Below are 17,080 nucleotides of genomic sequence, written 5' to 3'. Positions count from 1 at the left end.
CTGCTTCACTCTATGCTCACATATTTAATATAGTTCAGTATCTGATACTGAACTTAACCAGAAATGGAAATTTGAAGGCACTTCTTCCATAACTATAGAAAATAAATATGAAATGATCATGCATATGCATGCAATTATTAAAACAAATACAGTATATTTTAAGAGATTCTCACTGAACTTTATTAAAATAGCTTTAACCCTCCCCCAAGCCCTAAGCTAGGTGTATTCCACAGGACTGTGTTTAGGATGCATATGAAGAAGGGCCTGGTGCAAATGGTACTGCAATGAGCATGCAAGAAATTAAGTTCTTTGCTCCCTTTCAACCAGTTGAACATCTCAGTGTAAGCACACAAAGTAAGTGTGCTCCTGTTAAGGCAGATCACTAGTTATCATATTCTGAGGTTCTATAGTGCTAAATTAAAAAGTGAAAGAATAAAAAATGCATTAAGCTGACAACTGCTTTTCATTATTGCTGTGGAAATTCTAAACTGTCTTCTATTACCATCTGGTGGTCACATTAAGTTACTTAGAAGCATTGTAGTCCTTGATGCACAACATCAGGAGTTGTCTGAGCTATGCAAGTTGTAGCAGGAATGAAAGACTGAAGCAGATCTGTACTGATTGCTCACTACTGCATCATAATATACAATATTTTACCTCTATATGTAGGGTGGTGCTTTTTGATTTTTGGAACTAGTAATAAGTGACCCTACTTATCCCCACATTATTTCTATTACTGTTATTTTTGATTTTGCTTTTAAACCAGTACTGCTTTTGTGCATTTCTCTTGACAACATACTTAGCAGCACATACCTAAGGAGAGTGCACACAGAATGCCTAAAGCTTTTAAACCCAAGCTAAGAAAAGCAGCATTACACACAAAATTAGTAAATCTACCATTTAATTTTGTGGATACAGCTGGCATGAGCTTCTTATAAAGAGAAACTTTATTTTAACATTAAATTCGAAAATTGCTAACACAGGATCCAATTTTGCTCATTTTAAAGGGCACATCAGCTATTATTTGATATGGACTCAACACCTATAAAACCAGTTACTCATTCAGCATTTAATAAGTCAGAAGCCTGGACTTTGCAGCTGGTGAGAGTGGATGCAGGACAGCTCACATATCCACATACTTACAGCTGGAGCTTACCTCAAGAGGCATCAGTCTGATCAGTGTGGCAAAGCACTGAGTGGCCATAAAACGCACACTGTTTGTCTGATCACTCATTCTGCCCAGAACTGGAACCACCAGAAGAACAATGTATGGAACAATACCAACATCCAGCTGCTCCATTACACCTGCAGTGCTCATTAAGGAAATAGTTTTTAATAGTTCAGGTTTGTCTGACAAATATACATCCAGGAGATTTCACACTCAGAGTCATTAATTGTTACACTCAGGTGAATGAAAATTTTAGTAGCAATGCAACACAGAAGAAAGGAAATCTGATCTACCCAATTACATTCAGCCAGCAAAGTGCATGGTTTGAGAAACCAAATTACCTCCACCAAAATGTCACATGGCAGATAAAATACGGGCAATGTAAATTAGACTTTCTTCAGTTTCTTTCCACAGAACAAAAACCAGCTTAGTATTTTATTTCATTCCTCCTCCCATTTTTTTCAGGCAACTGTTTTTGTTCACCCAAGTGAAACAACAAAGAATCTTCTGCATTTTTGAATACCCAAGTAAGGATACATGCAAGTGCTTCAATTGCACCCTCCTGTTTGGTGTTGTCATCTATTGCTCCCAGCCACGGCAGAACTTTCTCTAGAAAGATATTCATTGTTTCCATGGTTGCTATTTTGCTCATAACACCCACACAACGGGAAGCCATGTGTCTCACAGCAGTGCTGGGATGTTGAAGGCACATGTAAAGATGAGGCAAATGCTGTATCAACTGAACAAAAGAAAAAGGTGCAGGGAGTAAAGGTTAATATGAATAATAAAAAAAATTAGTGTTTTTTTTTAACTACAGAGTCTTTTAAAGTCATTTAAGAATGCTTGGACTGGCTCCTTTGCAAGATATAATTGTTTAAAATGAAAAAATTATTTCAGAAGAAAAAGGCAATTGAAACTTTGACCATGTATTACTCCCCAATACAGACAAAATTCAGAGTCACAAAATATTCAGCATTTCAGTCAAAATCAAAATTAATTGAGCCCTTAGTTAGCAAGGAAGTATTTCACACTGAAAAGATAGTACTAAATACCCAGTATTTTTTATTAAAGAGAAAATAATTATTTCTTAAATACAGATACACAGATTTAAGAATTCCTTCCAGCTAGCAAATTTGTCCTGGACTCATTCCATTTGTGTTTATGCAGATTAATTACTCATGTTGGGAATCTCAATAATTCTGTGTGACAAGGAGGACACCCAGAAGGAAATCTGCATCTCCCCAGCAGGGTATACATGAATGTCTCTGGTGTGTGTACGTGTCTTCCTTTTAATCAGAGCAGATATGCCTTTGTATTGGACACCTAAACAGATGGTCAGGTTTTTCCTAGTGTGCAAGTCCCTAAATACTAGTTTGATGAACCAAGTTCAGCCTCTCTGACATTCTACAAATTTCTTTTCAACTGCACACAGTATTAGCAGCACCAAAATCAATTTACACAATAACCACATACCACATTTATGTATATATACATAAAAGGCACGTATTAAAAAAGTCTTTCAGTCAGCCACACAATGCTACATCACCACATTTTAATCTGCACTTTCATAACAAACAGAAGGCATCATATTACCAGTCTGTTCTCCAGGACTAGGAAATACAGAGTTAGAATAAAGCAGAGCAGAGATGCTGATTCCAGTGTAACACAACAAGACACAATAAAGACTTAAACTAGCAATAAAGAGACTGAAGTGTTTCATGCAAAAGCTGATTACCAGAGGATGTAGCTGAGTGTCCATTGAAGCTGCTGTTGTTTCAAAAACCTGCAAGGAATTCACCAGCTCCTGGGCAGGAGCATCTCCTTTTTCCAGTAACAGCTTTCGGTCTGGTAAAAACAGAAACGGTGCTCAGTTTCAGACTGACATACTGACTCCAGCCTGCCACCCTTCCCCAGCTTAAATCAGAAGTGCAATTACCAAAATTATTTATGTGAATGTTGTTCCTTAACGAACCAACCATGGCATCCCAGAGATGTGGCAATCCCGTTGCCATTTCAGCACCAAAATGTTTAGCTATAGTAGATAAGGCAAATTCAGCTCCTCTTCTCTGTACAACATAAGGTTTCTGAGCCTAGAATGAAACAATTCAAAGTAGCAAGGTTAGATACATTTAATAACAATTATTGTCAAGGGTGACCTCTCATTACATAAGAACTCAATTCTCATTGTGTTTATACCTACCTACAACACATTCACCAACAGATTTTTTCCTCAGTTAATTCCTTTATTCTTTATACACGTGTAAAAAACAAAAATTCTGTCAGAGCCAATTATTTAAAGTCTCTAAATCTGAGATTTGGCCTTTGCTGGTACCGGTCCATTTCAACAAGATGTTTCCAAGTGGTTCTGGTTCCAGAACCTTAGATATGGCCAATACAGTGACACCAAGAACAGTACTTACTAGAAAACTTAAAATACTTGATTTGTTATTTATCCCTCTCTCTTGCTCTCTCTGGCAAGCAGAATTAATAGAAAACATTAATAATTAAGAATAAAATCCACAACACTGTTTTAGGAGTTCACAATCCTGCCTAGAACCTCATTAAAACATGCTGAAGTTTGAAATTAATAAAAGGGAAGTGTTTAGGACACCAAGTATGGAAGTCACACAGACATGCTGTTTTACAACCATATTTCAATTGCTGGTTTTAATGCTTCAGGAGCATCCACCAGGCATTGAGATGGACCAACACTAACATGGGCAGGACACAAGTCATGTCATCTTGTGTTTGTTCCACCTATTGTGGAAATCCATCTCCATGAACTTATATTGATACTCATATTCTACAGTAAATGCAACATTTCAGGAGTTATTAATGTTCTTAACGACAAACATTTAAAACATCAAACATAACCTGCTTGCATCACAAAACTTCCTGTTTTGTGGTGCAAAACCCCTGCCATCCCTACTACAAAGGTATCAACTCCAGTGAATTCAAAGTAATGGAAAGGAGGGGTGGATGTGAAGTTGCAAATTCAAGCTTTTGAAATGTACCTCATCAAGTTCTGTAGGAATGCTTCCACTGCTGCCTGTGGGGAGATCTGCAATAGGGGCTTTTGGAGCTTTTGGTGTAGGACCTCGCCGACTTGTGATGGCAAAAGCAGCTTTCTGATGTCTGTACAGTGTAATTATTCCCCTGTGCTTAGTAACTGTGTGCTGCATCCCATCTTTATCAGAGTTGGGCCCTAAAAGAAAAGGGAGAACAGCTGACAACACTTTAAGCTGTAGTTTAACACATAGGGGGAAGTGAGAGCTACCTACAAGTCATCTGCTGATTGTGCTTTAAAAAAAACCCCTAATTTTTTCCACTCTTGAGGACGATGGAGGTTCAGTACAAACAGCTACTGTGCTACTGTGCTAGGACCACATTACAGACTCTGGATGAGAAGTTAAGTGTGCAAACTGCCAGAAATTGTAATTCAGGAAGAGGCACAGGTAACATGTATGTTACCTGTGAACACATTATGTTCTAAAGTTCCACCCAATTTATGTTCTGTGTCCTTTAAAACAGTTCAATACTTCTGTCATGATACAATAAAAGATGCCATCAGTATCTTTGCATTTGTTGATGTTTCCATTTATACTAGAAAGCTTCATTTTCAATCAGATGTGAATGTTATTCTACTCTGAGATAAAGGAGGACACATTCATTAAGAAAGAGTAAAATGTACAATGGTCAAATCTTAAAGAAGGTTAGAATGTTTGAGACTATTAAGATCTTAATTGGGTTAATCTGAGTTCATTCAATCCATACATTTTCAATAATGGACAGCCATTTAAAAAAATTCATGACCGTTGCATGCATAGGATTATTTTATTAATTTTGAACACTGTCCTCATCTTTTTATCTTATGATTAGCCCGTGGAATGTAACACAAGCCACACATTTTTGACTTTAATTTCCATTTTTACTCATTAACATCTGTAAGTGAAATGTCATCAGAACTAGATATTAACCAGACAACAGTCCATACCTGGAAATTGGAATGATAGCATTTTATACATATATATATAGATATGTAGATATAAAATAATACACATTAGTTGCACACAGTTTAAAATAGCTAAATGAAATAATCATTAATAAATACTCAGACGCTGGCATTTTAAAAATCAGTGAAAAGAAGCCTCATTCAAATATTCATTTCATCAGCTCAGAAATAAGCACAGACATATAAAGAATCCTGGTAATCTTAGATGTCCTACCTTTTGAGTTTTCATGGCTACTCTGAGGCTGTGCAGGACATGCTGCCAGTGGGGTCAGATGTGGATCCACACACAGGGAATTGCAAAGATTTTTTATGATCTTTGAGTTGGGACAAGGAGACCTGGTTGTACACTGCTGGAGTAACTTTGCTATGCATGAAGCCACATAGTTTTGTATGAGTGTATTCTCTTCTTTTTTGATAGCTTCCATTAAGGGTTTTATAACAGGATTTAGTTTTTCTGGAAGTTGCTGCAAGTTCACAACTGCACATGCAGCAAAGGTATGGACTCGCAGATGCAACACTTGCCATTCCTGATTTGTTTCTGTAACAGTCATCTGGACTTGTTGCCTTTTACTGTCCAACTGTTGCAGAACTTTAGGATTCAAAGTAAAGGATGATGTCACCTCATTGAAAACAGAAGTAACCTAAGAGAAAGGAAAAGAAGGAATTACAAATCTGCTTAATTGACTGTAAAACAGGATATCCTCATGGCATAACATGAGTCACTTGACCACATATCACCATCTCCATTTCCCAGTAAATAACAGGAAATGCTCCAAAATGTATTTCTGGGAATCCTGAACTGCAGATCAAAGAGAAAATCAGGTACATCACAGACATTTAAAGTCTAGATTCCCAAAGCTACAAGAGCAGTTTATGTGCTCGTGCAAATTTAGATTGTTCCATATCCCATGCTGGTTCTACCCAGATATTCTGGAAATATTTAAGCATTTAACAGATCAGCAAAGTAGAATGTGACTACAATAATCCAGAAAGGATGTGCAAGGTCCTGTACATGAACAAATTGCTTCTCAGCTGACTGTCTTTTGAGGAAAGAGACTGGGATAAAAATCTAAGAAAAAAGCACAGCAAAATAGTTGCAGAACCTTCCATATCCTTCCCCACTCATAAGTGGTTGATTATTGTTGCCTAAATCTTTCACTGGGAAAAGATTAAAAGCAGATTAAAAGGTCAGGGGCAAGGTGGGGGGAAGGTATAGATTTTACATAGTCTATTTACAAGTCTTCTGACAATGGTTTTGAAGCCTGCTTTGTTTACTTGTGTGTAGATTTCAATAGTGAATCCACACCTGGGATCAGAACACTCACTTTTATTCTCCCATTAAGTATGTACCTTGCATTGCACTCGATTTTAGTCAGACTGTAAACACACCTCAGGGGAAACAGTAAGCATCTTTACACATTTTTCATGAGATATGCAAAGGTCACCACATTATTTCTGCAAGTTAATGTATATGTAATAATTATGCTGAAGGTGATTTTCAAGACAAGAACAGATTGGGAGGAAAGGCAGGCATGCCTCTACTTACCAGCTCATTAGCTTGATCTATTGTAAATACACTGCAGTTCACTCTGTTTCCAACGTCAATGTGAGAATCAGCTAGCAATGAGATGAGTTGTTTACATTCGTTTTGCATCCGCGTAAAAGGAACAGCAATTTCATCATAATAGAGATGTTCAGAAAGGACCCCAAGTAAACGAGGTTGAACACAAATAGCCACAGTTGTACACTCCTGTAACAGAAAAACACAATTTGCATTTCTGAATAATCACAGTGTCTTTGTTCAGTCTTGGGCAGCTCAATCTAGCTACAAAAATCCAGTTTCCAGAGGGACTATTAACATTAATAAACCAGAATATTAAAGATAAAGGATTAAGAACAAAAAGTCTGCCACTAGAAATGATAGTGAGCAGATAAAAGACAGTCATCTTAAAAGGAATCACTGACCTTAGATAAAAGGCATCTTGAGAATAGATTTATTTGTAGAAAAAATGTGAGCATATTTACTGATTCATAGTTCTGACAGCTGGCATTTATCTACTGAGTCCTGTATTCCTCCACTGTCTAACGATCAAGATTTTGGTATTTAGATGTATAAACACCATTTTAGCTTACCTACTGAAATCTTATTTCAAGCTAAGTACCACACAACAAGCAGTGGATTGAGATAGTAAGTAAAATATATTTTTGCTGCAGAAACATCCTACCTTTTGCAAGGCTGCCCACTCACAGATTACTAACGCAACACTAATCCTCTGCAAGGCAGATTTAGAATTCAAGTGGAAGAGCAGTAGCTGAGCTAATGATTCAGCTGGCTTTATTTCTTGAGTAACAGTATTTACACCTGGGTCACAAATGCAGCAACAAAGTGCTCCCAGCAACCTGACAAGATGAAAAAGAACAGTCACTTCAATGTCATAATTACTCTGCAATCAATGATTCAACATGAAGATGTAAAAATGATAATTAGATTTTAACAAAACCACGATATTTTATGAAAAAATACATTGCTTTTAAGTATTTTTTTCATATTTCCAGTAAACTGACTTTGCTGCCATCATCCGAGCACGCATGACAACGTAGTCCCTGGTTGCTGGATCTTCTGCAATGCTGTCTGCCCCAGCAATGTATTCCTGAATCACTTCCTTGTTCTGGGCTTGACCTTGACGCAGTTTAGCACCTGCTTTTTCCTGTGGAATAAAGGAAAGGCTGAAAGGGTGTTCGTAATGAAAAGATAAATTCATATTCCATAACAGTGCAAATAATCACCACACCATGAAAAAGTTGGACTAAGACAGAACACTTCTTGGGTAACAGATTGCTTAAAGCAGTCAATACTTGGAAATCATCTCTGTAGTCATCATTCTGCAGTCCAGTTAAATGTATGCTACATTCCTTCAGTATAACATTAAGGCTAATACTTGACATACAGCTGATAAACACACAGAGGAAAAAGGAAGCCTCTCTCAGCATCTTTTCAGAAACAACAAAATGCTTCTGGATTTAACTCAGTCGTGCAAACAGATGGCTCTAGAGCCATGTAAGTAAGGATTTCTTGAGTATCTACACAGAGAACACTACACAGCAGAACTTAATTCTTCATGGATAACCTGACAAGAAACCTTCTGCTCTACAGAACTGAGACTTGTAAGACAGTTTACATTTAGAACTATAGAAAGGCACCACCACTCCCCTCTAACACCCTTAGAACGTGTTTTATATACAGCTAAGCAATTCCCTACTTTCCTCAGAACAGTCAGTGAGACCACATTTCACTTACTTTGGACCTGGTTTTTACTTCTAGCAACATGTTTAAGTCAATGGGCAAATGAGATGGCTGCATCATTAAGCAGAGCCAGGCTCCCATCCATGGACAAGCAGCTGCAACAACATACTGTACAGATGCCTTGTTTAACAATTCCAGCCACACCTTGGGAAAGAATCACAATAGAAATAATGACAAATTTGTACATGGTCTACATAAGATCATACACATGCTGAGAAACTGCAGGAACTCTCTCATCCACTCTACAGTAAAGCATTGAAGTATTTAACATTAGCACACTATTCTTCATCTGCACAAAAGTAAAGAGGATTTGAAAGAGTGGGATACACAAGCACTATATCCAGGAGAAATCTTGCAAATACCTTGTGAATAAGATCCAGAATTTCTTGGTTGCTTTCTAAGATACAAAACTGAAATATGTGCCTCAACATGTCTTGCAGAATTGGAGTCAGCCATGCTGATGAACTCTGAAACAAGGAAATCATATGACCAAGTATACTCCAATATGCATCACAGTAAGACATTAATAACTAATTCTTACCTGGTCTTGGGTAGACAGCAGTGTGAATAATGTTTCCAGTGCTGCTTTTCGCACAGAAGATATCGTGTGGTGCAAGAATGGCCACACACGTGGGACCAAAACTGTCAGGGATTGCTGAATACTACAGGAGAGGGAGAGGCAGTGTCAGGGATAAAAACATACATACACACAGAGCTAAGTTCATTTTGTTTATTCTCATTTTATCCAAAAGAAGAAAAGAAAATACTTTCTTTAAGAAAAGAAAGTATTTAACATAATTGGGGATTTTAAGTGAAGGATTAAATTACTATAGCTTACACATTTAAAATACTTCAAGTTGGTATCCTTTTTCAGGAAAATACTGATTTGGGTTTGTAAAACTGGTATAGAGAACTAGTCAATTTAAGCACGTATTTTTACCGTGTTTTTCCCCAGATTATACCTAAGGCTTTGTTCAACTGTTTAGAAAAAAGGAGGAGCTGTTTCTGTTCTGAAGTTGCTGTTGGGCAGTTATGACTTTACCAATAATTTAAAACAAGCTTGCATCTTTTTTGCATGAACTGGCATATCAACTGATGCAACTGGCATACCAGCTGATTCAAGTAGTACATGCTGAATTTAAGACTGCATTAGTAACAAAACTTCATTCCTTATTTTAGATTTGGGCAACCATCAGCTTCAGCAGTGCTAATCATATAGGATGAGAAAAACCAAATGTGTATAGTATCTACCTTAAGTGCAGATACTGTGAGTTTACCATGTGTACTATGAAAAATTGACAAACTAAAGGAACTGCATCTTAGTATGTTTAGAGTCCCAAACAGATAGCAACTAGGCAGCATCATCAACCAGTCACAGAATTACTGGTTGTGCTACTGATGTGAATTTATGTTTGTAGCTTATTTCAGAACTGTTCCAATAGTAAAGTTCTACAGGCTCATGAATGTGTTGTAATAAACAGTTTGGTCTCGTCTGGAGTTTTGTCTGTTCCTTGTTAAAAAACAAGATGTTTGTGGGCAGGACCACCATGTGAGTGAAGCAAATATCAATTACTAAAACACCCAAGATAAATGGACAGAGATAGAAGGGGGGAAAAAAAGCCACATATAAACCATGTCTAGTACATTTAATTCCTTTGTTGCATTTCACTAATGTCATCAAAATAGAAGCACTATCGTAACCTTCACTTCATGGAAAAACCAGAATAGAAATGAAATACTGAGTTACATTAATCATCTCCTTGGTACATCATTTGAAAGAAACTGGTAATTCCAATTTGACAGTAAGTGGACACTCAGATCTGTAATAATGAAGAAAAACTAATTGAAAAGTTACCTGCATTTGCGGACCTGAGGGTAAGTCAGAAGGGATGAAAGAAGGATCATGATACTGTTTGTGGAAGCTGTCAAGTCATCCAACTCCAGAAGTGCATCCCACAAGGTATTAAGAATAAAAGGCACCTACACAAATAAGCAGAGGAGGTTTATCATTAAAAAAAAAAAAACAACAAAAGCAGTGCTGCCTCTAAGTATTATTTTCTTTACTTAGACCAAAAGTGAACTTAAAACAGTTCAGTCACCTTCTGAGACTGAAGTTGGACCAGGCTTTCCACTACCGGTACTAAAGATGCTGCAGCAACAGCTCGGACATCATCATCCAGATCTTGCAGACCTTCAATTATTGCAGGCAACACTTTAGGCAATAAAGTGTTGATCATGTCCTGCCAAAAAGATCAAAAGCATTTTTAAACCAAGAAAGCTTGTAACGATACAATCAACTACGATGCATTCTCTGTGTGTGAATGAACCTGACTGTTTCAAAGGGATGCTACAGGTCCACCATCGTAATCTAAGTATTTTAAGTTACCATTCATGAAATCAAACATAGGTTACACATTTAATGAACTGTAAATCAGCTCAGTTTTGGTATAAACAAAGCTCAGTGTCTACAGAATAATACCACAGACAGTCTAACCTTCTTGTAAGACTCTGCTCTGTTACCTCACATATGGGAATACCACCCAGACCAGGCAGGCATATCTCTATTTCTAATGTTTTCTGCAAGCACAGCTTGCACTATATACTTGCAGCATGGATATAGAAGTGCAGTCACACATCTCAACCCACAGGACTGCACTGCAAGCAATCTTGCTTTATCACACCTAGCTACTGGTCATCCACATCCTCTACTTTGAGCAGAGATTTTTGATCCCAAGCTCTCTACAATTTGTCATGAGGGTTATTACCTGACGTACTGCCAAAGCATACTTTATTCCCAGGAGACCCCCGTGTCTCACTTCCCACTGTTCCTGTGTAAGCAGCTTCAGGAGAACATCCACAGTTTTATGAACACCCGTTTCATTCATGTGTTTCAATACTACTCCCAAAGTCTGAGCACAAGTCTCACGTACTGGTGCCACTACCTAGGAAAAAGTAAACGATAAAACAGATACTTGTGTATGAAATCTGACTTTAAGAGAGATGACCAAACTGCTATACAAACAAGGTGAAGTTCATGTATCAGCTGCCTTTTAATAAGCAACTCTGAGCAGTTCTAACAGGCACATGCAGCAGCACTACACAAGGCACAGCTAAGCTGCTGCAGTGTTATCTCCTGCAGAAGCCTGCTGATCTACCTGTTCATGCAAAGGTAACTTAAACTTACTTCATCTGAAACAAAGTCTCCAAATCTGTCTAGTGCAAACACACAAAGAAGTCTAATAACCAAGTCTTCTAGCCACTCCTGATGCTGCTGAACCATCTGTAAGAAGAGAAAAGTTTAACACCTTGACTACACTTATTCATAAGCATATTCTGATATGCTTACTTTAGCTAAAATCTGTAAAAGACATGACAACTAATGCTCACATTGACTCAATACAGTTCTCTTGCAGAGACAGTCCAGGCCAAGTAGTCAGCACTAATTCAACTCACCTGGATTATTATAAACATCATAACTTGGATGTTTTCTTCTCTAAAAACAGTACTTTTATCAAAGGCTAGTGTCCTGCTTTCAGCTGGGACAGAGTTGGGTTTTTTTCTCAGTAGCTGCTACAGCGCTGTGTTCTGGAGTCAGTGTAAGAATAACGGTGACACCACACTGAAATTTTGGTTGCTGCTACATTATGCTGACCTAAGTCAGAGACTTCTGAATGTCTCATGCTCTGCCAGTGAGGGGGGCATACATAGCAGGTTTTGAAGCTAGCTGGAGTACACACACTTTCCATAAATAGTTAAGAAATGGTTTAAAGTATTTTATTATTGCAGATTGTGTTATTATTACCCACCCAGCCATCTCCATGGAACAAATACTACTCTAGCGGGAAGCAAGCAGGGAGTTTTTGCTCTCACTATTTACAAAGTATGCTGAAGTACACTGATTTAGATCTCATTCTTCAACTCTCTAAGCTACAAGCTCTTCCAACTGCTTCTACAGCAAGGGAGTCAGTAGGAATCTGGATGAAATTCACTATTAGTAAACAAGTTATTATTGTCAGGATATTTTTTAAAAATTATTGTCCTTTTAAGAAGACTAATTTAATTCTTTTTCTCATAATAAAGAGAGCCAGTTGATAGAGTCCTCTAACTATTTAAGCAAGTAGAGTTAAATGATCTGAGACACTACCAGAGTAACACAATTAACTTGTCAATTTTGTTTCAGTACAGTCTTACCAGGACTTGAAAACAATATATTCTAATATGGAAGCTAATGTTTAATAACTTTATACACAACCAACATATTAATGGCTAATTATACAGTAGTACTGGGTTCTGCATAAGCCTTTTAAAAACAAACAATGTTTTGTCAGTGCACACAGTGATGTCATCCAGATGATTCTGAACAGAGAAGTCTTTATATTATTCCCCCCTATCACACACCTATTGCAAAGTAATTTAAGAAGTCTCTTTTCTAAGCTTCATTTAAGTAAAATATTAAGTCTACATGACTGGAAACTTACCTCCTCTAAAGAGCTATCTCCCATTTTACCACCACTTTTACCATGAGCTTTAAGTATTTCTCTCAGTCCAGTACCTGCACCATGTCGAACCTAAGAATGTGAAGCAAAAAGTCAATAAATAAAATATTAGGGGACAGAAGACAAAACCCATGCTGGAAAATTGAAATAATACTACTGTATTCTTAACAGAGATGTTTCAAGAGCTGCAGAACTAGCACTACTTAGACTTGTGGGAATTTTAAGATCAAACCACCTATTAAAATATTCACCTGTCCAAAAATCAACCTTCTTTACCCCAGGTATTTGCCAGCTTATGAACAGAAGCAGTTCTTAATTGCTTCTATTTTCTAACACATTATGACATCTACAGCAACATAGCCAACATTTATTTACTTTTGACAACTAGTGCCATAGTGGCACTAGTTGTCAAAGAGAAGTTTGAAGATATTACTGTTTTTATTAAGTTTATAAGCTAAAGCAAATACATATTATTATAATTTCAAGCACTTCATGTTTAATGTTTTCTATCACTCTCTGTATTGCTTAAACAGAGTTTGGATCCTCACTGAGTATTCTGGAGTCTGCAAAACAAATTTCTGGGAATTACTATTCTGCATAACTTACAAACCTGCCTTGCTTGACTGGATTTTAGAAATAAGTGAACAAGCAATATGGGAACGCAAATTATAGGCACTTGCATGCTCTCACCAAACTTGAACAGTTGAACACACTAGGAAGAGTTCTGGAAGTAAGAAAAGACCAGTAGAAAGATGTGCTAAAGACACACCCGTTTCTGGGATTTCTGATACCTAACTGGACTCAAGAGATATGCAAAGCTGCAAAAGCAGAACTGGGCTCTCATTGAGAGGCCATTACATAAGTTAGAAGAGAATTAACACTTTTTTTTAAGAACAGCTCAGATACATGCTTGTTGCTAGCAGGAAATGGCTGCATTTCATTTCATGGCAGTAACAACTAGAACTGAGTACTTGGTAGCTCCTCCCTTCACCAGAACATCTTACATGAAATGCAAACATATATGACCCCTATGTACAGCTCAGTGCCTGCTGGTTAAAGCTATAAGCAAGCCAATAAAAAACCAGAGTCTAGTCTTAAAATCCTAATTGTTCATAAATCCAAGACAGATCATGAGCTAGGTTTTAAAAGTCAAAAGAAGGAGACTTTGATAGCTGATGTCTCAGCTTCTGCAAATACAAACCAGCAAGACACAGATGTATAAAGGCAATAGCAGTAGTAGGATTCATCCTGCCTGACTTCAGCTGCCTGTGAGCATGGCAAGCAGTCTGAAGTAGTCACCCAGGTGACCTCTAGACATTGCAAGATGCTCCAAAGAGCCACTTTAAACGTACATTTTGAGGCAGATTAGCCTGTTTTTCACCCAGAACATACTGAAATAATGACTCTGTATTGATCTACCTCCCCTATTAGGATACATGTGCCTTATATCAAATGTACTAAGAAAGCTATGAGAACATCTACATACCAGAAGACAAGTGGACCTGGCCTTCAACTGCAAACAGCCTGCTTTCAAATAAGGTGAGGCTTTTTAGCTCAGGTGCAGTGATGTGCCACACAAATATAATGATTCTTTTTCTGGGACCAAAATAATTGCGCTGGCTGCATATGATCTATCTCTGTTTCCAAGTTTGAGAGCAAGCTGGCTCTGCCCATACTGACATCACCGAGACTGTGCTACAGATACACATAAGGATGTTAGAGTTGCTGTTAATATTTAACCCTTCACAAGATCAACCCAAGAAAATGAAGTTAGTTGACAACAGTTATGTCCACCTTCTGCACAAGCTGTTAGATCATTATCAGCTACTTCATATTTTCACCTGAAATTTCTACCAAAGTTTGTGGGCAATTGTATAAGGACTGAATAAAAAGGTGAGTAGAACCATTTTGAATCTTGAAAATAAATTGTCTAAGCAACCAAACATATAGCTTTTGTAGTTATTAAAGGATTGATTCCCCTTCCTTTGCTACTAGCATAGCATTAGACAAACATACCACTGATGGCAGCAACAGACTCACATAATATTCCTTTGAAGTCTTGATGAACCCAAATTTAATTGCTTTATCTTTTAGCCATAGATTGATGTGATTTTATTTTGCCTGAATTTCAACACTCCCATAATTCTCACTTATGTAATGATTACTTGTCATATCTTTCTCACTCTCCACAAGTATACATTACACGTTTTCCATTCCCCTTTAAATGAGTCTAAAAAACACTTAAGTTTGCTAGAAGCAAATTTGTCTTGGCTATGTAATCTGTATGCATGAATGATTTAAATTTTGATATCTGGCAAAATTCTCTCAAGTTCTACACATACAACATTTGCATTTCTGTTGAAGCCCTTTTTAAAAAACTATTAGCTCCACCTTAAATTGTCCAAGTGTCTTACCTCCCAAGAAGGGTTAAAGAGATCATTGCACACCTCTTCACAAAAGCTTTCCAGAGGCCATTCATTTGCCTAAATCCATAAAAAATTATTAATATGAGATTGAAAAAGAGAGGAATCATGAACAAACACTTCTTATATTGTTGTCTGTGCATACTTCAATGGCATACAAAAAACTCCAAAAGCATAAGTACTTTTTATCATTACTGGACAGAACTGAAAAAACAATCTTCCTCCCCAGCTGAGAAACTTCACTGATTAGCACTGGATGTCTTAAGAAGTTTATGAAGTTTCTGTTAACAGTGTAACCTCTTCTCTATGGGAATTAATTTTGATGCTCTAGAATTCACCTTTCCTTCAGAAACCATGCTAAAGAAAATTAAGCAGAGTTTCTTATTCTATCCAGTGATCCTTTAAATTTATGAAGTTTGCCTTCAAAGAGCATAACAGGTAAGTCTCAGTTTGAAAACACACTACATTAATGAAATTGGGTCAATGAATCCAGCAATAAACAGCACCCTTTTCCAAACACATTCTACTTTTTGAAAACCAAAGGATATCCACCATCTCAAAATTTTCTACAAGGAAACTGACATGGCTGTGGAAAGGAATTTTTACTACCATTAGTAAGTTCACATCATCACATACACAGAGCAACTGGAAGACATTTAAAAACCAGCATATATTCAGCCTGTAGTTATTAATACTTCAGATTAATTTTCCAACCATTTTTATGCAAATAAAATTTTAATTACTGAACTATGTCTGGAAAGCTATTTTTGTAGGATACAGACTTCTCTAGATAAAGTCTTCTCAAATAAACTTCTATGCATCATTTATATTCTGGTTTAGCATTTCTTAATTTTTAGCTTTTCAGTCTGTTGAAACAAATAAAGTTTTTTCCAAGACTAAGGTAATTGTTTTAATCTTCAACTATTAAAGATAGAATCTAATTCTAAATTAAGCCTAATTAAAGTACAGCAAAGATTAAATAAAGATTAAATAAGCATTTAGATCAAATTATTTGTGGCTCACTGTAATCCTACCATGTAAGTGTTTAGCACAGTTTTCCAGTTTAATACCCAGGTCTGACACCTGTAGCCACCTACTCGTGTTAATTTGGGTCACAAACTGCTACCAAAGGATTAAATGTGTTTTCCTCAATGCTGTAACAGTTAAAAGCTCACTTGCTTCATTATGTTAAAAGTAAGCTGGCCATGACATTCTTCATTCCACTTGCTTGAATGCTAAATGGACTAAAGAATTTGGGCACATGAAGGAATTTTGTTTCAAATTACTTTGCTGAAAAACTGAATGATCTCTCCTGCTAACAGCAGAACAATACATCATACCTCTTCCTGAGCATTTTCTACCAATGTTTTTGAGTCTGTGGCAGGCTGGTTGATGACAACATTTGCAACTTTTCTTCTTTTTTCTTCTGGCTCCCCATCAGTGCTATCATTGCTGAGAAGGAGCAAGTACATGTTTATGAACTAAAGGTATGCTTTAAGGCAAGTAATTACATCTACAACTGATGTCTTCAGATACAATAAAGTATGGCAAGAATACAAAACAAAGAGGCTTAGCACTGTGAAATATGCAAGTTAGCTGAGTTTATATGTAAAACCAAAAAATGCAGTGAGGAGACAGTAGAACGCTGTCCCAAATTCACAATCTGTCTCAGATTTA

The 17,080-nt window shown here is 37.0% G+C and overlaps 1 protein-coding gene across 1 annotated transcript in view; it reads right to left on the bottom strand.

The window, feature by feature from the left end:
• Window positions 1-17,080, bottom strand: part of BTAF1 (B-TFIID TATA-box binding protein associated factor 1) — a 42,266-nt gene that overhangs the window by 9,397 nt on the left and 15,789 nt on the right. The window contains exons 7-25 of the mRNA XM_054277037.1: window positions 16,744-16,855; window positions 15,395-15,463; window positions 12,963-13,052; window positions 11,669-11,764; window positions 11,250-11,426; window positions 10,584-10,724; window positions 10,340-10,464; window positions 9,026-9,146; window positions 8,847-8,951; window positions 8,479-8,628; window positions 7,746-7,888; window positions 7,406-7,580; window positions 6,727-6,930; window positions 5,395-5,821; window positions 4,183-4,373; window positions 3,105-3,258; window positions 2,904-3,013; window positions 1,706-1,907; window positions 1,157-1,305 (exon numbers count right to left, since the gene is read on the bottom strand). Of these exons, the coding sequence (XP_054133012.1) occupies window positions 1,157-1,305; window positions 1,706-1,907; window positions 2,904-3,013; window positions 3,105-3,258; window positions 4,183-4,373; window positions 5,395-5,821; window positions 6,727-6,930; window positions 7,406-7,580; window positions 7,746-7,888; window positions 8,479-8,628; window positions 8,847-8,951; window positions 9,026-9,146; window positions 10,340-10,464; window positions 10,584-10,724; window positions 11,250-11,426; window positions 11,669-11,764; window positions 12,963-13,052; window positions 15,395-15,463; window positions 16,744-16,855 (2,941 nt within the window). The remainder of the gene's footprint in view (window positions 1-1,156; window positions 1,306-1,705; window positions 1,908-2,903; window positions 3,014-3,104; window positions 3,259-4,182; window positions 4,374-5,394; window positions 5,822-6,726; window positions 6,931-7,405; window positions 7,581-7,745; window positions 7,889-8,478; window positions 8,629-8,846; window positions 8,952-9,025; window positions 9,147-10,339; window positions 10,465-10,583; window positions 10,725-11,249; window positions 11,427-11,668; window positions 11,765-12,962; window positions 13,053-15,394; window positions 15,464-16,743; window positions 16,856-17,080) is intronic.

Source organism: Melozone crissalis, unplaced genomic scaffold, assembly GCF_028551555.1.
Source record: "Melozone crissalis strain CALT ecotype California unplaced genomic scaffold, PUWL_Pcris_2 ptg000019l_1, whole genome shotgun sequence".
NCBI classification, from domain to species: Eukaryota; Metazoa; Chordata; class Aves; order Passeriformes; family Passerellidae; genus Melozone; species Melozone crissalis.
The sequence above is the reverse complement of the archived record's forward strand: the minus strand, read 5'-3'. Positions and strand labels throughout refer to the sequence as shown.